Source organism: Bombina bombina, chromosome 4 (genome assembly GCF_027579735.1).
Source record: "Bombina bombina isolate aBomBom1 chromosome 4, aBomBom1.pri, whole genome shotgun sequence".
Taxonomy (NCBI): Eukaryota; Metazoa; Chordata; class Amphibia; order Anura; family Bombinatoridae; genus Bombina; species Bombina bombina.
Genome location: NC_069502.1, coordinates 861,826,494 through 861,842,081, shown reverse-complemented (window position 1 = coordinate 861,842,081; position 15,588 = coordinate 861,826,494). Strand labels below are relative to the sequence as shown.

Here is a 15,588-nt window from a genome sequence, read left to right as displayed (position 1 = left end):
AGCGAGTCCTCAGAGGTGGATGGCTCAGTGGTACTAAAAGGGTTAACCTTCTTTGACCTAATAACATTGTCAAGGCATGTGGAACATAGTTGAGAGGGCGGGCATACAGGTATTACTATTTGGAATAGAGGGAGTACCCTCTAATATCTTCAGAATCCTCCATAGCTTAATCTAATGACAGTAGGACACAAAAATTAAACTATTTTTATTTCTCAAAAAAAACCCGGCACCTTTATAATCCAAATGGCTGGGGCACTCACCACCTCCTAGACCCAGACAATACAGACAAATAGCGTCTTCTCCGACAGCACCGTCAGGAAAGAGAAAATGAAAGCGAGACCACTCCCGGTCACATGGTGCCCAAAGCAGGACTGCCCCTGCAATGAGAAAAAGCGTGCCAAGCTACATGCTGTGCAGCACTCAAAGTGAAAGTAAAAACCTGTGCGTTCCAGCCCTATAACAAACAGTCTATGAGCCCAATAAAAACATAAATTATGCTTCAATGAAAAAGAGGAAATACGGAGCACCGGAAAACAGCGTTATGGTTAAAACATATATCCTTTATTCTAGTCGGTTAAAAAAAAAACTCTTAACAAAGAAAGTAGAGGTACAAGAAAAGTCCTTAGAAAGGTGCAAAATGATCCTTACCTGATAATTTCATTTCCATCTGTACGAGGAGAGTCCATGGCTTCATTCATTACTTGTAGGAAATACAGAACCTGGCCACCAGGAGGAGGCAAAGACACCCCAGCCAAAGGCTTAAATACCTCCCCCACTCCCCTCATCCCCCAGTCATTCTGCCGATGGAACAAGGAACAGTAGGAGAAATATCAGGGTATAAAAGGTGGCAGAAGAAAAACAAAAGAAATTTAGGTCCGGGCGGGAGCCGTGGACTCTCCTCGTACAGATGGAAATGAAATTATCAGGTAAGCATAATTTATGTTTTCCTTCTTAATACGAGGAGAGTCCACGGCTTCATTCATTACTTGTGGGAAACAAATACCCAAGCTCTAGAGGACACTAAATGAAAAACGGGAGGGTAAAAAGAAAGGTGGACCCTATTCTGAGGGTACCACAGCCTGCAAGACCTTTCTCCCAAAAGCTGCTTCCGCCGAAGCAAAGACATCAAATTTGTAAAACATTGAAAAGTAAGGAGGACCAGGTAGCCGCCTTACAAATCTGCTCCATAGAGGCCTCATTCTTGAAGGCCCAAGAAGAAGCCACAGCTCTAGTTGAGTGAGCCGTAATCCTCTGAAGAGGCTTATGCCCTGATGTCTCATAAGCCAAGTGAATCATGCTGCTCAGCCAAAAAGATAGGGAATAAGTGGAAGAAGCCTTTTGTCCCTTGCGCTTCCCCGAATAGACAAAAACCAATGCTGAAGTCTGTCTAAAATCCTTTGTGGCCTGAAGATAGAATTTCAAGGTTCGAACCACATCCAAATTATGAAGTAACCGTTCCTTTGAATAAGAAGGATAAGGACACAAGGAAGGAACCACAATCTCCTGATTGATGTTGGGATCAGAAACAACCTTAGGAAGAGACCCCAAAACAGTGCGAAGATCAGCCTTATCAGTATGAAACTAGGTAAGGAGGCTCACATTGCAAGGCCAACATCTCAGAGACTCTGCGTGCCGAAGCATAGCCAGTAGAAAAAAAACCTTTCAAGACAATAACTTAATATCAACCGAATGCATGGGCTCAAACGGAGCCCTCTGCAAAACTTTAAGAACCAGATTTAAACTCCAAGGAGGAGCAGAATGTCTAAACACAGGCCTGATTCTAGACAGAGCCTGAACAAAAGACTGAATATCTTTTAATAATAACACAGAGCCAAAATCTGTCCCCTTAAAGAACTGGCGGCAAGTCCCTTCTCCAAACCATCCTGGAGGAAGGAAAGGATCCTGGATACCTTAACCTTATGCCAGGGATACCCACGAGCCTCACACCAGCATAAGTAGGTCCTTCACACTTATGATAGATACATCGGGTGACCGGCTTCCTGGCTTGAATGAGAGTATCAATCACACACTCAGAAAACCCTCTCTTGGAAAGGACTAAGTGTTCAATCTCCACGCAGTCAGCCTCAGAGAATCTAGATTTTGATGCACAAAGGGACACTGTACCAGCAGATCTCTGCGACAGGGTAACCTCCATGGAGGAGACGATGACATCCCCACTAGATCCGCAAACCACATCCTTCTTGGCCACAACGGAGCAATCCGAATAGTTGAAGCTTGCTCCTGCTTGATGCGGACCACTACTCGAGGTAGAAGTGGTTATGGTGGAAATATGTAGATTAGGTTGAACCCCCAAGGCACTGCTAAGGCATCTATAAGTTCCGTCTGGGGATCCCTGGACTGGGACCCATATCTAGGTAGCTTGAAGATGAGCCTGGACGCCATGAGATCTCCGGTGTCCCCCATCTGTTGCAAATCTCCGCAAACACCTTGGGATGAAGAGACCATTCCCCCGGATGAAACGATTGTCTTTTGAGAAAATCCGCTTCGCAGTTGTCCACACCCGGAATGTGGATTGCTGACTGCGAACAGTTGTGGGTCTCTGCCCATTCCAGAATCCGAGATACTTCCCTCATGGCTAGGGAGCTTCTCGTTCCCCCCTGATGGTTGATGTGAGCCACCGAGTTAATGTTGTCCGACTGTAATCGGATGAACTGAGACAAACACAGGAGTGGCCAAGCCCTCAGAGCGTTGAAGATCGCTCGAAGTTCCAGCATGTTGATCAGAAGAAGCGACTCCTCTCGATTCCACCTGCCCTGTGCCTTCCTGGCACCCTAAACAGCTCCCCATCCTGAGAGGCTCTCGTCCGTAGTCACAATCTCTCAGGATGGTCGCAAGCAGGATGTGCCCTGGGACCGCCGATCTGGACAGAGCCACCAAGAGAGGGATTCTCTTGACTGGTTATCCAGAGAAATCTGTTGGGATGGGTCAGAGTGATCGCCGTTCAATTGCCTCAGCATGCACAACTGAAGAGGTCTGAGATGGAACCTGGCGTATGGAATGACATCTATGCTGGATACCATGAGCTCAATCGCCTCCATACACCGGGCCACAGATGGCCTTGGGGAGGTCTGAAGTGCAAGACAGCTGGAGGCAATCTTGCAACGTCTCTGGTCTGTCAGGAATATCTTCATGGATATGGAGTCTATTATCGTGCCCAGGAACTCCACTCTGGTACTGGGAACCAGAGAACTCATTCCCGAGTTTATTTTCCATCCATGAGATCGCAGAAGAAGTAGAAGAGCTCTCGAATGGTCCTCTGCCCCTGGGAGGGTGAGATTTGAACCCTATCCTGTAACCCTGGGCAATGACTTCCAGAACCCAAGGATCCTGCACATTTCTCATCCAAGCCTCTGTGAAAAGAGATAGTCTGCCCCTACACGATCCAGAGACGGATCAGGGGCTGCCCCCTTTCATGCCGATTTTGTCTCTGCGGGCTTCTTGTTCTGCTTGGCTTTATTCCAAGACTGAGATGGCTTCCAAGATCCCTTGGACTGCTCGGGCTTCATGGCAGGCTGTTGTCGTTGGGACTTGTCTGAATGAAAGGGACGAAAATTAGGACCCTTAGGCTTATTCTTCTTATCCTGCGGTAGAAAGGCACCCTTGCCCCCCGTGACCGTGGATATGATAGAGTCCAGGCCTGGACCGAAAAGAACCTTCCCCTTAAATGGAAGGGAGAGTAATCTAGATTTGGACGTCATGTCAGCAGTCCATGACTTCAACCATAGAGCCCTCCGGGCCAGAACAGAAAAGCCTGATGTCTTGGCATTCAAGCGAATAATCTGCATATTTGCATCACAGATAAACAAATTATCTACCCTTAGGGCCTTAATTCTTTACTGTATCTCATTGAGGGGAGTTTTCACCTCGATCATATCTGACAGAAAGTCACACCAATGAGTAGTGGGTCCCGCCACCGCAGCAGGCTGAAACAAGAACCCTGTGTGCTGAAATATCTTTCTTAACAGGGTCTCTAAATTCTTATCCATGGGCTCCTTAAAACGACAAGTTATCCTCGTGTGGAATAGTGGTACACTTAGCGAGCGTGGAGATAGCTCCATCCACCTTAGGGACAGACCCCCACAATTCTAGCTGAGATTCAGGAACCCGGGAATAATTTCTTAAATGAAGAAGGGGATAAAGAAGATCCAAGTCTCTCCCATTCATTCGTAATAATATTTGCCATCTTTACGGGAACCGGGAAAGTCTGGGGCACAACCCTGTCCTCGTAAACTTTACCAAGCTTAGGAATAGAAGGTTCCTTGGGTAACTTTGGTTCCGGAACCTCTAACGTAGCCAACACCTCCTTTAATAAAAAACGTAAGTGCTTAATCCTAAACCTAAAGTCTGGTTTAGGATTAAGCAGCCGGAGGTTTAGAGGCCGCAGATTCCGACCCAGAGAGAGAGTCCTCCGAAGTATCGGTGTCTTCTTCATCAGCGGATAATCTATTCTCAGATACATCCAATGGAGTAAATGACCCCTGGGAAGGATAGCAATGTTTAACCTTTCGCTTGCACTTAGCAGGGCGAGGTAAAGCACTAAAGGCCGCAGACACCGCCGTTTGCAACTGAACAGCAAAATCTGGCGGCCACAGGACCCCTCCCGCTGAAGGATTAGTAGTGCACTGGGGAGCTGCATGTGTAATCGGAGATGATTGTAGGAAACACACCTCGCAGGACGGAGACCCCTCAGAGGTGGACGGCTCAGTAGTACTAAACATCTTGTTTTGTATCGATATCACTATTTTATCAAGGCATATGGAACCGTGGCCGGACTTTTAGCCGACGGACACTTGGCCGACGGACACTTGGCCGACGGACATTTGGCCGAAACACAAGTGGCTGTCAGATAACAGTCCGGCCACGAGATAGATAGATTTGATAGATAGATACATAGATTAGATAGATAGATCAATAGATACATTTGATAGATACGATAGATAGATAGATAGGATAGATAAATAGATAGATTTGATAGATAGATAATTTCCCAGACAGAGAATTACAAAACGTGCGGCTGGGACCCATGGTAAGGTTCCCAGAGGCAGTTGCGGAGCCCGAGGCTCTGATTAGAACAGAGCACTCTGGAACGTATCTGCCCTCGGCCGAAATCGGAACATTCTTTAGCTTTCTGTCTGTCAGCCAAATGTCCGTCGGCCAAATGTCCTTCTGCCAAATGTCTTTCTGCATTTTGTCAGAGCACCATATGGAACATAGTTGAGCAGGCGGGTATACCATAGCCGCTTCACAATAAACACAGGCATTAGATTTAGGCAAAAAGGGAGTACCCTCTAACGCATCAGAGTCCTCCATAGCTTGCGCTTTTAAAATGGCACCTTTATATCCCCAATGGCCGAGGCACTCACCACCTCCTATGATCCAGGCCCAGAGAGAAACCGCTTCATCTCCTGCAACTGAAGGTCAGGAAAAGGAAGATAATGAGGCCACACCCGGTCACGTGGAGTGCCATGTAGGACCGCTCCTGCAGCTGATAAAAAACGTGCCAAACTAAACAGGCTGCGCAGTTACTCAAAACGAAAGAAGAACCTGACTGTTCCCACATTGCCAGAGCCACATCTCGCAGCAAAAACAGAATTTATGTTTACCTGATAAATTACTTTCTCCAACGGTGTGTCCGGTCCACGGCGTCATCCTTACTTGTGGGATATTCTCTTCCCCAACAGGAAATGGCAAAGAGCCCAGCAAAGCTGGTCACATGATCCCTCCTAGGCTCCGCCTACCCCAGTCATTCGACCGACGTTAAGGAGGAATATTTGCATAGGAGAAACCATATGGTACAGTGGTGACTGTAGTTAAAGAAAATAAATTATCAGACCTGATTAAAAAAACCAGGGCGGGCCGTGGACCGGACACACCGTTGGAGAAAGTAATTTATCAGGTAAACATAAATTCTGTTTTCTCCAACATAGGTGTGTCCGGTCCACGGCGTCATCCTTACTTGTGGGAACCAATACCAAAGCTTTAGGACACGGATGAAGGGAGGGAGCAAATCAGGTCACCTAAATGGAAGGCACCACGGCTTGCAAAACCTTTCTCCCAAAAATAGCCTCAGAAGAAGCAAAAGTATCAAACTTGTAAAATTTGGTAAAAGTGTGCAGTGAAGACCAAGTCGCTGCCCTACATATCTGATCAACAGAAGCCTCGTTCTTGAAGGCCCATGTGGAAGCCACAGCCCTAGTGGAATGAGCTGTGATTCTTTCGGGAGGCTGCCGTCCGGCAGTCTCGTAAGCCAATCTGATGATGCTTTTAATCCAAAAAGAGAGAGAGGTAGAAGTTGCTTTTTGACCTCTCCTTTTACCGGAATAAACAACAAACAAGGAAGATGTTTGTCTAAAATCCTTTGTAGCATCTAAATAGAATTTTAGAGCGCGAACAACATCCAAATTGTGCAACAAACGTTCCTTCTTCGAAACTGGTTTCGGACACAGAGAAGGTACGATAATCTCCTGGTTAATGTTTTTGTTAGAAACAACTTTTGGAAGAAAACCAGGTTTAGTACGTAAAACCACCTTATCTGCATGGAACACCAGATAAGGAGGAGAACACTGCAGAGCAGATAATTCTGAAACTCTTCTAGCAGAAGAAATTGCAACTAAAAACAAAACTTTCCAAGATAATAACTTAATATCAACGGAATGCAAGGGTTCAAACGGAACCCCCTGAAGAACTGAAAGAACTAAATTGAGACTCCAAGGAGGAGTCAAAGGTTTGTAAACAGGCTTAATTCTAACCAGAGCCTGAACAAAAGCTTGAACATCTGGCACAGCGGCCAGCTTTTTGTGAAGTAACACAGACAAGGCAGAAATCTGTCCCTTCAGGGAACTTGCAGATAAACCTTTTTCCAATCCTTCTTGAAGGAAGGATAGAATCCTAGGAATCTTAACCTTGTCCCAAGGGAATCCTTTAGATTCACACCAACAGATATATTTTTTCCAAATTTTGTGGTAAATCTTTCTAGTTACAGGCTTTCTGGCCTGAACAAGAGTATCGATAACAGGATCTGAGAACCCTCGCTTCGATAAGATCAAGCGTTCAATCTCCAAGCAGTCAGCTGGAGTGAAACCAGATTCGGGTGTTCGAACGGACCCTGAACAAGAAGGTCTCGTCTCAAAGGTAGCTTCCAAGGTGGAGCCGATGACATATTCACCAGATCTGCATACCAAGTCCTGCGTGGCCACGCAGGAGCTATCAAGATCACCGACGCCCTCTCCTGATTGATCCTGGCTATCAGCCTGGGGATGAGAGGAAACGGCGGGAACACATAAGCTAGTTTGAAGGTCCAAGGTGCTACTAGTGCATCCACTAGAGCCGCCTTGGGATCCCTGGATCTGGACCCGTAGCAAGGAACTTTGAAGTTCTGACGAGAGGCCATCAGATCCATGTCTGGAATGCCCCACAGCTGAGTGACTTGGGCAAAGATTTCCGGATGGAGTTCCCACTCCCCCGGATGTAATGTCTGACGACTCAGAAAATCCGCTTCCCAATTTTCCACTCCTGGGATGTGGATAGCAGACAGGTGGCAGGAGTGAAACTCCGCCCATAGAATGATTTTGGTCACTTCTTCCATCGCCAGGGAACTCCTTGTTCCCCCCTGATGGTTGATGTACGCAACAGTTGTCATGTTGTCTGATTGAAACCGTATGAACTTGGCCCTCGCTAGCTGAGGCCAAGCCTTGAGAGCATTGAATATCGCTCTCAGTTCCAGAATATTTATCGGTAGAAGAGATTCTTCCCGAGACCAAAGACCCTGAGCTTTCAGGGATCCCCAGACCGCGCCCCAGCCCATCAGACTGGCGTCGGTCGTGACAATGACCCACTCTGGTCTGCGGAATGTCATCCCTCGTGACAGGTTGTCCAGGGACAGCCACCAACGGAGTGAGTCTCTGGTCCTCTGATTTACTTGTATCTTCGGAGACAAGTCTGTATAGTCCCCATTCCACTGACTGAGCATGCACAGTTGTAATGGTCTTAGATGAATGCGTGCAAAAGGAACTATGTCCATTGCCGCTACCATCAACCCGATCACTTCCATGCACTGAGCTATGGAAGGAAGAGGAACGGAATGAAGTATCCGACAAGAGTCTAGAAGTTTTGTTTTTCTGGCCTCTGTCAGAAAAATCCTCATTTCTAAGGAGTCTATTATGGTTCCCAAGAAGGGAACCCTTGTTGACGGAGATAGAGAACTCTTTTCCACGTTCACTTTCCATCCGTGAGATCTGAGAAAGGCCAGGACAATGTCTGTGTGAGCCTTTGCTTGAGGAAGGGACGACGCTTGAATCAGAATGTCGTCCAAGTAAGGTACTACAGCAATGCCCCTTGGTCTTAGCACAGCTAGAAGGGACCCTAGTACCTTTGTGAAAATCCTTGGAGCAGTGGCTAATCCGAAAGGAAGCGCCACGAACTGGTAATGGTTGCCCAGGAATGCGAACCTCAGGAACCGATGATGTTCCTTGTGGATAGGAATATGTAGATACGCATCCTTTAAATCCACCGTGGTCATGAATTGACCTTCCTGGATGGAAGGAAGAATTGTTCGAATGGTTTCCATCTTGAACGATGGAACCTTGAGAAACTTGTTTAAGATCTTGAGATCTAAGATTGGTCTGAACGTTCCCTCTTTCTTGGGAACTATAAACAGATTGGAGTAGAACCCCATCCCTTGTTCTCTTAATGGAACAGGATGAATCACTCCCATTTTTAACAGGTCTTCTACACAATGTAAGAATGCCTGTCTTTTTATGTGGTCTGAAGACAACTGAGACCTGTGGAACCTCCCCCTTGGGGGAAGTCCCTTGAATTCCAGGAGATAACCTTGGGAGACTATTTCTAGCGCCCAAGGATCCAGAACATCTCTTGCCCAAGCCTGAGCGAAGAGAGAGAGTCTGCCCCCCACCAGATCCGGTCCCGGATCGGGGGCCAACATTTCATGCTGTCTTGGTAGCAGTGGCAGGTTTCTTGGCCTGCTTTCCCTTGTTCCAGCCTTGCATTGGTCTCCAAGCTGGCTTGGCTTGAGAAGCATTACCCTCTTGCTTAGAGGACGTAGCACTTTGGGCTGGTCCGTTTCTACGAAAGGGACGAAAATTAGGTTTATTTTTTGCCTTGAAAGGCCGATCCTGAGGAAGGGCGTGGCCCTTACCCCCAGTGATATCAGAGATAATCTCTTTCAAGTCAGGGCCAAACAGCGTTTTCCCCTTGAAAGGAATGTTAAGTAGCTTGTTCTTGGAAGACGCATCAGCCGACCAAGATTTCAACCAAAGCGCTCTGCGCGCCACAATAGCAAACCCAGAATTCTTAGCCGCTAACCTAGCCAATTGCAAAGTGGCGTCTAGGGTGAAAGAATTAGCCAATTTGAGAGCATTGATTCTGTCCATAATCTCCTCAAAAGGAGGAGAATCACTATCGACCGCCTTTATCAGCTCATCGAACCAGAAACATGCGGCTGTAGCGACAGGGACAATGCATGAAATTGGTTGTAGAAGGTAACCCTGCTGAACAAACATCTTTTTAAGCAAACCTTCTAATTTTTTATCCATAGGATCTTTGAAAGCACAACTATCCTCTATGGGTATAGTGGTGCGTTTGTTTAAAGTGGAAACCGCTCCCTCGACCTTAGGGACTGTCTGCCATAAGTCCTTTCTGGGGTCGACCATAGGAAACAATTTTTTAAATATGGGGGGAGGGACGAAAGGAATACCGGGCCTTTCCCATTCTTTATTAACAATGTCCGCCACCCGCTTGGGTATAGGAAAAGCTTCTGGGAGCCCCGGCACCTCTAGGAACTTGTCCATTTTACATAGTTTCTCTGGGATGACCAACTTGTCACAATCATCCAGAGTGGATAATACCTCCTTAAGCAGAATGCGGAGATGTTCCAACTTAAATTTAAATGCAATCACATCAGGTTCAGCTTGTTGAGAAATGTTCCCTGAATCAGTAATTTCTCCCTCAGACAAAACCTCCCTGGCCCCATCAGACTGGGTTAGGGGCCCTTCAGAAATATTATTATCAGCGTCGTCATGCTCTTCAGTATCTAAAACAGAGCAGTCGCGCTTACGCTGATAAGTGTTCATTTTGGCTAAAATGTTTTTGACAGAATTATCCATTACAGCCGTTAATTGTTGCATAGTAAGGAGTATTGGCGCGCTAGATGTACTAGGGGCCTCCTGAGTGGGCAAGACTCGTGTAGACGAAGGAGGGAATGATGCAGTACCATGCTTACTCCCCTCACTTGAGGAATCATCTTGGGCATCATTGTCATTGTCACATAAATCACATTTATTTAAATGAATAGGAATTCTGGCTTCCCCACATTCAGAACACAGTCTATCTGGTAGTTCAGACATGTTAAACAGGCATAAACTTGATAACAAAGTACAAAAAACGTTTTAAAATAAAACCGTTACTGTCACTTTAAATTTTAAACTGAACACACTTTATTACTGCAATTGCGAAAAAACATGAAGGAATTGTTCAAAATTCACCAAATTTTCACCACAGTGTCTTAAAGCCTTAAAAGTATTGCACACCAAATTTGGAAGCTTTAACCCTTAAAATAACGGAACCGGAGCCGTTTTGAACTTTAACCCCTTTACAGTCCCTGGTATCTGCTTTGCTGAGACCCAACCAAGCCCCAAGGGGAATACGATACCAAATGACGCCTTCAGAAAGTCTTTTCTAAGTATCAGAGCTCCTCTCACATGCGACTGCATGCCATGCCTCTCAAAAACAAGTGCGCAACACCGGCGCGAAAATGAGGCTCTGCCTATGCTTTGGGAAAGCCCCTAAAGAATAAGGTGTCTAAAACAGTGCCTGCCGATATTATTATATCAAAATACCCAGATAAAATGATTCCTCAAGGCTAAATATGTGTTAATAATCAATCGATTTAGCCCAGAAAAAGTCTACAGTCTTAATAAGCCCTTTTTGAAGCCCTTATTTACGATCGTAATAAACATGGCTTACCGGATCCCATAGGGAAAATGACAGCTTCCAGCATTACATCGTCTTGTTAGAATGTGTCATACCTCAAGCAGCAAGAGACTGCTCACTGTTCCCCCAACTGAAGTTAATTGCTCTCAACAGTCCTGTGTGGAACAGCCATGGATTTTAGTGACGGTTGCTAAAATCATTTTCCTCATACAAACAGAAATCTTCATCTCTTTTCTGTTTCTGAGTAAATAGTACATACCAGCACTATTTCAAAATAACAAACTCTTGATTGAATAATAAAAACTACAGTTAAACACTAAAAAACTCTAAGCCATCTCCGTGGAGATGTTGCCTGTACAACGGCAAAGAGAATGACTGGGGTAGGCGGAGCCTAGGAGGGATCATGTGACCAGCTTTGCTGGGCTCTTTGCCATTTCCTGTTGGGGAAGAGAATATCCCACAAGTAAGGATGACGCCGTGGACCGGACACACCTATGTTGGAGAAAAACACAATAAAGCAATCATGTATAAATCCCCCCCCCCCCCCCTGTTCAATAATCCCCTCCTGGAGATATTAGCCCCTGATACTATAGAGACAAAAGGAGTCACACTGTGACCCTGTCTTCTTGCATTATCATAAATGTATAAAAAATGAAACAATCTTACCAGAATCAACGCCGTGGAACAGGAACACGTCCTCTCAAGTTTGACAGTGTTGTAGCATCACTCCTGACATGGACTTGATAGAAAGCAGGCAGTGAAACTCGTCAACACTGATTACTAAAGAGCTGTTAATACAAGTCTGGATGGTTTTGCACAAAGACTCTCCCTGCATCTCCAGACCCTAACTTTCGTCAATGCTCTCACTGAGAGGCTGACAAGACTACTTAAAACTCTGGTCCCATTTCGAAGAGTACAACCCTCCATAAGAGACTACTCCAAATCAACGGACACTTCTCTGACATCCTGAGGGGAGTGGGGGAGGTATTTAAGCCTTTGGCTGGGGTGTCTTTGCCTCCTCCTGGTGGCCAGGTTTTGTATTTCCCACAAGTAATGAATGAAGCCGTGGACTCTCCTCGTATTAAGATGGAAATCTCACACATAAAGCAGCATAAAATTAAAAGCATCACATTTGATTAAACTCCACTGTTCAATAATCCCCCTCAGGAGATATTAACCTATGATTCTATTAAGATAAAAAGTATCCACACTGTGACCCTGTCTTCTAGCATATTCAACATATGTAAAAATTGAAACAATCTTACCAGAATCCATGCTGTGGAACAGAAACACAGCCTTTCAAGTGTGACAGTTTTGTAGCATCACTCCTGACATGGACTTGAGTGAGAAAAACAAGCAGGCAGTGAAACTCGTCAACACTAATTGCTTAGGAGCTGTTAGCAGACAGTCTGGATGGGTTCGCAGAAAGACTCTCCCTGCATCCCCGGAGTCTAACTTTCGTCAATGCTCTCATGGAGAGGCTGACAAGACTACTTAAAACTACAGTCCAATATGAAAGGGCAGATACCCCTCCTAAGGAACTACTCCGAAATCTTCTGACACTTCTCTGCCATCCTCCTGTGACGAAAGGGAAAAAATGACTGGGGGATGGGGGGGAAGTGGGAGAGGCATTTTAGCCTTTGGCTTGGGAGTCTTTGCCTCCTCCTGGTGTCCAGGTTCAGTATTTCCCAACAGTAAGGAATGATGCCGTGGACTCTCCTTATATTAAGAAGGGAAATATATACGTGCACGTTCACCTGTAACCCATGTATCCCAGACACAATATATGTGCACACTCACTTGTAACGCAAGTACCTCACACACCAAATATGTGTACACTCACCTGTAACCCACACACACCTGTAACCCACATACCTCACACACAATATATGTGCACACTCACCTGTAACCCACATACATCACACACAATATACATGCACACTGATCTGTAACCCACATATCTCACACACATGTGCACACTCAACTGTAACCCACGTACCTCCCACACAATATATATGTGCACACTCACCTGTAACCCACATATTTCACACACAATATATGTGCACACTCACCTGTAACCCATATACCTTACACATGTGCATAATCAACTGTAACTCACATACAACCTATGTGCACACTTCATCCCACAGACACAACATACATGCACACTTACCTTTAAAACTTTGTTCCTGAGACACAACAGACATGCACACTCACTTTTAACCAATATCCAATAGACACAACACATATGCACACTTACCTTTGACCTACATCCCTCAGACACAACATATGTGCACACTCACCTGTCTCATGTGTCCCTCAGACACACCACACATGCACACTCACCTGGGCTGATACCGTCTCTGGTTTCCACATCTTGCGCTTCTGTTATCTCAACTTTCACTATATCAGCGTTATCTTCATCTGTACAAATAAAGCAGATTCAGGTTTATATCCCATTATCTAGTTTTTATAACTTCACCATAAAACAATTTGTGTATTTCCCAGCCAGCAACAAATACACACACTGTGGTAATTCCTCTCTATTATTTTACTTTTCTGCTTAAAGCTTTCTTTTCTGTAATGTGAGCCTCTATATTCCAGTATAAAACTACAACATGACCTAAACAAGGGTTAAACTCATGTTGTTATCTGTGCTTATAAAACAGACAGTAAACTACAAGGGAGAGCAGTAAGTAACTGTGTGCACAGCCCCGGCAGACTCTCACTTATTACTACTCACCGGCAGGGAGGGAGAGCAGTAAGTAACTGTGTGCACAGCCCCGGCAGACTCTCACTTATTACTACTCACCGGCAGGGAGGGAGAGCAGTAAGTAACTGTGTGCACAGCCCCGGCAGACTCTCACGTATTACTACTCACCGTCAGGGAGGGACCAATGTATTTCAGTCTGATGACTATTCATGTCATCTGTCTCATCCTCTTCCTTCACATTTAATAGCCCAGTGCCCGGGTTTTCCTCTAGATGCCCTGTAATTACAGTAAGAAGTTAACTGATAGTACACAGCACAGGGTGTAACATAAACTTGTAAACCAGAATTAGTAAAAGCATAATAAAAAATATAAAAAAATCAGGAGTTTGTCTGGATTACACATGGCAGCAAGAAAGTTATCCATCTGCTAGACCACTTGAGGGCAGCACTTTTTCCTGCTCCAGACTCCTACCTAGGTATCTCTTCAACAAAGAATATCATAGGAAAACAATTTTGAAAATAGAAATAAAATGAAAACTTTTTTAAAATTGTATTATCTGAATAACAAAAGAAACAGTTGGGGTTTCATATCCCTTTAAAGGTTTATATGAACCAGCATCTTGGATGAGTGTAGTTATTTGATTTGTATGTAACTCCTTGATCTCACACTCTCTGGTAAATGACCTTACATGAGAGAGTCTATACCAGTGCACTGTGAGGCATTACATGACAAATAATAAAAGCTACACAAATAAACCTAAAGGAAAAGCTTGCTGCCTGCTTTACTTTTGTATCTGTACACACGTAACAGTTGTGGTTTGTGATATACACAATACAGGGCTAAGCATGTGATCTAATAGAGGTGTCAGCATGCAGTAAAACCTGTGAAGCTGGATAGGTAATAACACTGTCTGAAAATTAGTGCCATTTACAAAGGAGGAAAGTCCGGCTCAGAACTACATAAAACTGGCAAATAGGAAGCAGCGTGCTGTGCGCACCAGAAAGATCAGACAGACGAGCAGGATACTAGTGACAGGAAGTACCGGCTAGACACTATCACAATATTAGCAGCATCTCCAGCGCCGCACATACTTCTGGCCCCAGCTACGCACTGAAGAGCTGCACCATATTGTATATAATAGGTTTATGTAACCAGCGGTAACAGAATATTAGATGCCTCAGCGCCGCACATACTTCTGCCCCAGCTACACACTGAAGAGCTGCACCATATTGTATATAATAAGTTTATGTAACCAGCGGTAACAGAATATTAGATGCCTCAGTGCCGCACATACTTCTGCCCCCAGCTACACACTGAAGAGCTGCACCATATTGTATATAATAAGTTTATGTAACCCGCGGTAACAGAATATTAGATGCCTCAGCGCCGCACATACTTCTGCCCCAGCTACACACTGAAGAGCTGCACCATATTGTATATAATACGTTTATGTAACCAGCGGTAACAGAATATTAGATGCCTCAGTGCTGCACATACTTCTGCCCCCAGCTACACACTGAAGAGCTGCACCATATTGTATATAATAAGTTTATGTAACCAGCGGTAACAGAATATTAGCTGCCTCAGTGCCGCACGTACTTCTGCCCCAGCTACACACTGAAGAGCTGCACCATATTGTATATAATAGGTTTATGTAACCAGCGGTAACAGAATATTAGATGCCTCAGTGCTGCACATACTTCTGCCCCAGCTACACACTGAAGAGCTGCACCATATTGTATATAATAAGTTTATGTAACCCGCGGTAACAGAATATTAGATGCCTCAGCGCCGCACATACTTCTGCCCCAGCTACACACTGAAGAGCTGCACCATATTGTATATAATACGTTTATGTAACCAGCGGTAACAGAATATTAGATGCCTCAGTGCTGCACATACTTCTG

At 45.1% G+C, this 15,588-nt stretch overlaps 1 protein-coding gene across 1 annotated transcript in view; it reads right to left on the bottom strand.

Annotated features, from left to right (window-relative positions):
• LOC128658001 (gastrula zinc finger protein XlCGF57.1-like) overlaps nucleotides 1-15,588 on the bottom strand; it is a 157,801-nt gene that overhangs the window by 120,695 nt on the left and 21,518 nt on the right. The window contains exons 3-4 of the mRNA XM_053712441.1: nucleotides 13,850-13,957; nucleotides 13,315-13,392 (exon numbers count right to left, since the gene is read on the bottom strand). Of these exons, the coding sequence (XP_053568416.1) occupies nucleotides 13,315-13,392; nucleotides 13,850-13,957 (186 nt within the window). The remainder of the gene's footprint in view (nucleotides 1-13,314; nucleotides 13,393-13,849; nucleotides 13,958-15,588) is intronic.